Raw genomic sequence first — 8,312 nt, 5'->3', positions numbered from 1 at the left:
ATTCCTGCTTGTTATTTTTCTTCTCTGAGTTAAATTATTTTAATTGCGTCACCTATAACTGATGTCGGTGACTGACAAAGAGTTAAATTATTTGTGCTGGAGTTCCCACCCACTCCAGTGGTTGAGATTTCTCTGCTGGTGATGGGAAGCTGCAGGAGAAGCAGAACTGCTCCGGGTGCTGCAGGCGGCAGCAGAGGTGCAGCGTGGGCATGACTGCTGGGGACATGTGGCAGAAGGTTTACAGGAGATGCAGAGGGTTTGAGACCCCAGCTGAGCAGAGTGGTTCAATGTAAAGCTTGTCCCCTATTGCATAAATGGTACTGATAGCCTTGAAATTAGCTTAAGGAAACTTGCTGGATTAGTGCTCCTTCCTGGTCCCTTCAAAGCTGCTCATATGTTCAAAGTTTGAATTAATATTTGAAGTGCCAGTTTAAATTCTATTATTGCACGTAAATCGTGACTCAGGAATACTTTGCAGTCATGCTCTTCACAGGCACTTGGTTTGCAAGTCTCCGTGGAGAGGCAAAGGGAAGATAACCAGCATTTTGGCTGGATCTGGGGCCAGGGCTGTTGCCTCCCAGGCAACCTCATGGGTCAGAGGCAAGTGCCAGATTATGTAGCAACAGGCAGAACTTTCAGGTGGTAAAAAGAAGTTCCACATGACCGAGGTTGGCAGAAGACATGGGAAAGCTCAGGCTGGAGTTGCACCTGGAGCCAAACGTTGGAGCAGCAAGTCCCATCCCCTCTCCTGCAATCCCTGTCCCCTGGGTGCAGCTCTGGGCTCTGCGGTGCCTGGAATCAGCCCCCCAGGGTGCCTCTCAGCCACCCCTCCTGTGCAGGAGCCCTGCAGTGGGCATGGAAACACTAAAGAAGTTTCATGTAGCACTCAGGCCCCCATCAGTTTGATAATAATCATTTTGGAGCGATGCATCAATAAGTATCTAATATAAAAGGGTTTTATTTATGTCACATTGGTTGTCCTTAAGAATTCAGTCCTTTTAATGGACATGAGCAAAACAAATTTTCTTCCATATTTCTACATTTCTATTATGAAGAGTTGTGTTTTTTTTCAAGCAGTCTTTCTGTTTCTAAATGTAGCCCTCAGTAAAGAGCAGCTGCAGAAGGAATTGGTCTGACCTCTGCTTCCTTAATAGCTTTTTGCTCTGTGTTGGCCTGGAAATGGATGTTGCTATTGTGTAAATTACTGCAATGGTGGAAAAAGAGATCATGAGATCAGGTGTGTAAAGTTGTCAGGTAAATAGGTTTCTTAAATGGAAATCAGTGTCTACCTGTCCATAACCAGAGTCTGGGTCAGTTTGAAAACCCCAAATTACAATTACCTCATTTTCTTCTTCTGAGCAGCTCCACAGAGCTGCTTTGTGTGGCCAAGAGTAGATTTAGTCTAAAATTTGCTGTGAGCTCCTTTCAGGCTCTGGAAGAGCATGCTCAGACATGGGGTAACACAGCTCTGTCCACCTGTACTGTAACCTGGGCTCAGCATGGTGCAGTGCCCAGCTGCTGCCTGATGGGCTGGACCATGGGGACTTCTCCACCTCTGCCTATTGTGGAAGAAGCTGAAAGGGGAGAGCAGGAGCTTTTTCCTCCTGAGGCTGAAGTCACGAGTGTGGAGTTGGCCCTGCTGCAGGTGGGTCTAGAGCTGCGGTACGTGGGTTGCTGCACTGCTTGTGTGTGCAAAAAGCTGAGGAAATGATTCCTCACCTGTTGGAGAAGAGAAGTGGTTGCTGCAGCAGAGGAAGGCACAGTGGGAGGTGCTTCCCCTCCCTGTGCCAGGATGGGGCCATGGAGCAGAAGGGCTCCAGCCGGAGCAGCCAGAGCCAGCAGCACAGCCAGCCTTTGCTTCCAGCTTCTCACCACGGCCTGTGGGCTCCTACAGCTTTCCTTTCCAAGTTGTTCTTGGAAGAACTGGTGATGACAACAGGGAACACTGCACTCCTGAATGTGAGGAAAGAAAAGGGCTTATTTTCACAACACTAACTTCTCCTGGATCAGGCAAATGCAACATCTCCCTGCACCTCAATCATCAGCAAATTTGCTCAGCAAATATTGGCCGTTTAAAGAGCAGAATAAAGCAATTAGCCTCCAAGAAAGGTGTATCCTTGAGTTTTAAGGGCTTGTGAACTAATGAGTGAAGCTGAATTGTTGGCACACAAAGATCTCTCATCTTTTGAAAAAGCTGCTGTCGTGAAGCTGCGAGTTTGTAAACCTGAGTTGGAATCTAGTGCCACCTCTTATTTTCTGCGTGGGAGTAAGCATTTGGCCTTGGAAAATATATTCCCTGTTCTTCAGCAATAGGTCTACCTGTGTGCTATCTAAACCAGTTAATGATTGAAGCAACAACGCTTGTATAATTAGCCCATTAATACCCTAAAGAAATCAACATGCTAATTACTCGACACAATGAGATTAGCAAGATGCTTTGTAAGAATTCAAAATAATCAGATCAACAGCAAAATTACAGGTCTGCTTAGTTAGCACACCTACTCAGTTTACAGTTCTGACATGGGTTATTTTTTAAAAATTGGTATGCCTGAGGTACTTCCCTACTGTTAATTTATCCTGTGATTAATTGGTGACCTTTAAGACTTACAGGTTTAAATTACTTGCTATTGTCTCCCAGGATTAGGCTTTATCTTCTTTCATTCTTGACAAAAAGAATGGGGGAAAATGGAAAAAAGTAGTCCTCAAAAAAATTAGGGAGACATTTGGTTTGGGGGTACTTTTATGTGATTTTATTACAATATTTGTTTTCTCTAGGATAATAAATCACAGCAGGACATGTAGCACAGCCGTGCTAGCTACACTTATGATCCATTGCCTTGTAGAACAACTCGTTAATAACTCTGTCAGGCTGTGTACTAGTTGGAGATGGATGGTTTAAAATTCTTCACTGCTTCCTCAAAAGGTGGCCTTTCCAAATAACACCATCCTGGCCTCCTGACAGGAGCACTTCCTTGGCAGCACATTGCAGAGAGCTGATGGCATCACCCCTAGATGAGTGATGGCACGGAGCAGGAGAGATGCAGTCTTCCTAGCAGGGAGATGTACCCCCAATTCATTTTAAACTGTAGTTTCAAGGTAGATGTGCAGCTGCTGTGTAATTTTTTTGTAGTGCAATTGTTTGGAGAAATGATAGGGATGTTTGAAGGTTTGCTGTTACCAAAAATAGCCGTAGGTGATTTGATGTGGAGAAGCATCTCTGCCCATAAACTGTGCATGTCAGAACTGTCAGAAGGTATAAAACGAGTTGTAACCTTGTGCAGCTTTATTCTGGGACCTTGCTGGCAGGTGGCACCTGAGTCACCCAGAGCAAAATGCGGTGGTGGTGCAGCAGGTAGGAACCAGCCTCTGCAGAGCGTGGAGATACTGAGTAGCATGTTAAAGTAATAGTAGTTAATCACTGGGTATATTATAATAGAAAATACACAGCCTTGACTAAGATGTGTGGCTAAAAGGGAGGATTTCCAGCAGCCCTGGGGGCTGGGGCTGCTGGCTGGTTGGTGGTGGCAGCGCCTGCCCCATGCCAGCCTGTGCTCCCCTTTGAACCTGCTCTTGCTGCACAAGCCTGGGTGGATTTGGATCTCCTGCAGACATTTGTCCTTTAAAAATCCTCCTATTTCATGAGGAGATGTTTTTTAATCCTTAATATTCTACCTAGTCCCTGTGGATACCTTGGCTTCAGCATTCACAGACTTCTTGTTCAACTTTCTAATGAGCTGAGGCAGGGCTTCAGTTTGCAGAACACAAAGTGCCTTTGCTCCTGTCTGGTGGGAGCATGTGGCCTTTCCCAGGATCAGGCCCATCATTAGAGTTTGCTGCTGTCTGCAATCTTTTGTTCCAGGAGACTGGACTAATCCAAAGGATGGGGTGTTGGGTTGATGCCTCTCCCTCAGTTGCTTTCCTAGATTTCTAACAAGCAGCTGCAGCGATAATTATGGAAAATTGTTTCTGTATAAACATTCCAATGAGCCTGTACATGTTTGATTCCTGTCTCTGAGTTGGGAAGGCTATTGATCAGCACAGGAATGGTTCATGACACTATTTGGAAGAGGACAGTTTAAGATGCTGCTTCTTCATTTACCCAGGCATGGGCTGCTTGTCTGCTTTCATAATTTCATGGTGCCCAGGCAGAACTTTTGGTGTTTCTTTACACAATGTAATGCCCTTCTTCAAGGGCAGGTTGGATGGGGCTTGGAGCAACCTGGTCTAGTGGGAGGTGTCCCTGCCTGTGGCAGGGCGGTTGGAACTAGATGATCTGTAAGGTCTCTTCCAACCCAAACCATTCTATGATTCTAAGAGTCGACTTCGCCTGTTCTTGCTAAATATCATGATAACTGTGGGTTTGTGTCCTGTTTATTGGAATTGTATTTCAATCTGTAGTACAATTTTATTCCTTCCAAACTCCTGATTTGGTCTCATAACATTTTTGGGGTGCTGAGTTACAGACTAAAACCATTGGTGTCCAGCCGGGGGGCATTGGCAGGATGTTTGGCTCTGCAGGGGCAGGGCTCTGGGTGGATGAGTGACGCTTATTGCCTTGACCAGTGTCTGTTTCTGCTCTCCTCAGTGTACGGGCACAATGTGAAGAGCAGCAACGACTTCATCGGGAGGATCGTGATCGGGCAGTACTCGACGGGCGCCCCCGAGTCCAACCACTGGCGCCGGATGCTCAGCGCGCACCGCACGGCCGTGGAGCAGTGGCACAGCCTGCGGTCCCGGGAGGAGTGCGACCGTGTCTCTCCAGCGTCCCTGGAGGTCACATGAGGTGTGGGACCCACAGCAGCCAGACCAAGCAGGTGGGCGAGGAAGAAAAAACAAACCACCTACCGAAACCACCCCACCTCACACCCTACACGCCCCCCACAGCAGCTCCATTGGATTGAAGCGGCTGCCGGCGCCCAGCTGGACATGCTGGCCTCTGTGAACCATGTCCCACCGTGTCCCGGCTGTTCCCCTGGGGCCACCGGTGTCCCGGCTGGCCGGACCTCTGGCTGTTGGCATCCGGCGCGGCGGAGCCCGTGGGCTGTGCACGGAGCTGCCACGGGACATGCTGAGCTGGTGCAAGAGTTGGGAGTTGCCTCCGCTGTCCTTCCAGTCCAAATCCATGGCTCATCCTCTCGGAGATATAAGTACCTGTGTGCTCTCGTTGGTGAACGTGGTAGTTAGGCTAGAATATCTTTTTAAATGGTAGAGGCTGTGGTGAAATCAATTCTGACTCCAGTTTTGTCCTTGTACTAGTTTTAACAGAATTAAGCTCCTGTTAGTACATCTGTGTGCGTTTGTGTGCCGGGGCACACGCCTGCCTGGGGCTGTGCAGCCTGTGTCAAACAGACCCCGTGTCACAACAGTGCTGAGACCTGCCACCCTCGATAGCAGTCTGTGTGTCCCGTAGATTCCGTGGTGATAGAGCAAAGTAAACCTTGCCAGTAGCATTTGTACTGGGAAAGCCAGCTCCTGCCCTTTCAAACCTGTACTGTAAAAGGAACCTTCTGCGGCGACTTTTGCAGGTGAGAAGGCCCAGGGTAAACAACTTCAGTTCTCTCACAGGCTGCAGTGGCTCTTTCTGTGTGTTGTGTGTGTTAACCCAGGTAGTTTTCCAGGTCACCAGGTGAACTTAGCTACAGTCAAGCTGTCCTGTTGGTTGCTTCTGCACATTTTATTTTTTAACAGCCTATTGTCTGGTATGATGCAGATTGTATATTTATTGAAAATAAAATTCTATTTAATTGTGCCATGGAGAAATGGGGGTGATACTTGTTAGCAGAATTCAGCTTTGTGTTGAGTTCTATTATTTATGTTTATGGCACAAGAAAAGCCAAAATGTTGGTGTTTAGCCCCTTGTTACTCACTGCAGATGTATCAGGAGTAATTCCAGAGAAGCTGGGGACCTGCTGATGAAGATGGGTCAGGAGAGCCGAGTGTGTTGGTCTGGCTGTGCATGTTTCCCATCCATCAGACAGACACCCACTGTGCTGGGGGTGTCAGTCTGTGCACCGGGCTCTGGGTCTTGTTGGACCCAAAGTTACTGGTTTTAGTTTATTTTCTTTATTTATCAGCATTGAGACTAGATAAAAATCTGTGTCTTGCCTACAGCCCATTCAAGAAATTGAATAAAGGTGTTGTGTGAAGAGCTGGGCCAGGCCCATGACTTACTGTCTTTCCATGCATCTATTTTGGAGAAGAAAGGATCTGTTCTGTCTCCAGCAGTGTTTATCTGTGTCAGGCAGGAAAGCTTTGGGGTGTTATGGTTGGCTGGGCCCTGCTGCTGTGCTGCTGTGGTCAGAGAGACACCTCTCGGTGTCTGGGGGAGAGGGACAGCACAGGCACCCTGCTCCCAGGCAGCACGGCATGGCCTTGGATAGAGGATGGCAAAAAAACCCTCAGTGACCTTATCCAGTTGCTGTGGCTGGGGGTGAGTACAGGTAGGGGCTCAGCCTCGCTGTAGGTGAACACGCTTCTTACTGACCACTGCATGGACATCCCTGCTGCTCACCAGTACAGCTGGGGCGTGTTGGCAGCACAAAGCACTGGGTTCAGGGGTTGCTGCAGGGCTGTCCATGGGCATCCTCCTTCTCAGCACATTGTGGATGGTGGGTTTCAATTCTAACCTGCTTCTCTGCAAGGTGAAATTCCTCCTCTGTCCTGCAGCAAGGTCAATAGGAGGCATCTGTTCTCTGGCTTTCCTCCCTGTTGATCTCATCAATAAATCATGGTGGAGACGGAGCCCACAGGGTGTCCTGGGCAAACATGCGCTGTGGGAGGCTGATCTCTTCCTGCAACTCAAAAAGGCTCACACCAAGGGGTGGTGGTTTTAGCACTTGCTGCCATCAGCATTAATATTCTTCCATGTGGGGTCCATGGGCAGCAGTGCAAGCTCTGGGCATCTACAGAAGCTGATCTGAGATCTGCCATGTGCTTTTCTCAGGCACTGAGGATGAAATACCAGCAGAAGGCCCTCTGGTCTGTGCATCTGTCTGCGGAGCCATGAGGTCACTGCTTCACAGGAAAGGGGTGTCATGTCCATACACTGACAAAAATTGGTGAACAAACCCTGAGGAAGGGTCAATAAAAGCAGGACTGAAGCACATTGGGGAGCTCCTCACCTGGAGAGCAATCAGAAAACAGCCTGGGGAGGGAGAGGAACAGAAGGGTAGAACAAACAAGACGTGACTGTGTTGTGTGGCTGCATCCAGCAGGTAAAACACATCAGACGTTTTTGGAAATCAGAAAGTAACCCAAAGTGCAGCTGCAAGCCCAGCTGGCTCTGCCTGCATGACGTGCTTGTACTTTCCCAGGCTGGGAGCAGAGCTGGTGCCCAGCTGCTGTGCTGGGCATGGAGCTGCCAGCTCGGGGAGCAGCACGGGGGGCTCTGTGCTCCTGCCTGTTCTAGTGGGGAGATGCTGCTTCCGTGGGGCTGTCATTAGGATTAAAATTATTCTGGATCTCTGCTCATCAACATTTGTGCTTTGGGAGTAGGTTAACGTGCTCAAGGAGTTTTGTTCCATAGTTTGCTGCTAATTCTTGTAGTGCTGGGGGTGGCACAGTTAAGCCAGGAGACATGCCTTGGCTTCTCATACTCTGAATGCCTTCATTTTTAGTAGTCTGATCTCTGAATAAGCTTTTCCTTGAGCCACGTAGCTTCAGATCAGTGTATGCAACTGCAAATGGGGAGGGTGGAATTTTCTATTAAAAGTTTTTATTTAATGCAAAGAAAATGTAAGAGATGAGAGTTGACTCAATGAGTTACTGTCTCTGGAGTAAGTCTGGGATGCTTTACTATACTGAAAGCTTTGTGTCCCTCCAAATTGTTTTTCCTTGAGTCTTGCCTCTAAAAATGGTTCATCCCAAGTGAAGTTCAAGAAACTGCTCAGAGTTTTAATCCGTAGTTAAGAATAAGAAGGGAATAGCATTGAGTGTATTCCTGAGCAGTTAATGGAATGCTGATTTAAGGCATAAAGTCCAAGTGGAGCAGGATTAGTACTTGTGCCTACACTGTCCCACTTAGGCAACAGCTAGAGAAGGACTTGATGCAGTATTTTTAAAAATAAGAAGTTTATTTTAAAAAAAATAAATATATTGAGCACAGAAGGGAGACGTGCGAGCTGATGTTGATTGTTCATCGCATTGACTGATGCTGGAGGTTTCCTGCTGTTCCGGAGCTGCACGGAGCCGGGGGGCACAGCAGGAGCTCCTGAGGCAGCCCCGGGCCCCCTGGCACCGCGGGGGGTTCCCCTGCCAGGCTGTCCGAGCGTGTCACAGCGCGGCCCTTCCCTGCATTCATAAAATAACGTCTC

At 48.1% G+C, this 8,312-nt stretch overlaps 1 protein-coding gene across 1 annotated transcript in view; it reads left to right on the top strand.

The window, feature by feature from the left end:
* The window catches only part of SYT17 (synaptotagmin XVII), a 35,156-nt gene extending 30,374 nt beyond the window's left edge, over positions 1-4,782 (top strand). Inside the window, exon 8 of the mRNA XM_010003299.1 lies at positions 4,586-4,782. Within this exon, the coding sequence (XP_010001601.1) occupies positions 4,586-4,782 (197 nt within the window). The remainder of the gene's footprint in view (positions 1-4,585) is intronic.
* Positions 4,783-8,312: the final 3,530 nt, after the last annotated feature.

The sequence above is a fragment of the Chaetura pelagica genome, unplaced genomic scaffold, assembly GCF_000747805.2.
Source record: "Chaetura pelagica isolate M959 unplaced genomic scaffold, ChaPel_1.0 scaffold138, whole genome shotgun sequence".
Classification (NCBI taxonomy): Eukaryota; Metazoa; Chordata; class Aves; order Apodiformes; family Apodidae; genus Chaetura; species Chaetura pelagica.
The sequence above is the reverse complement of the archived record's forward strand: the minus strand, read 5'-3'. Positions and strand labels throughout refer to the sequence as shown.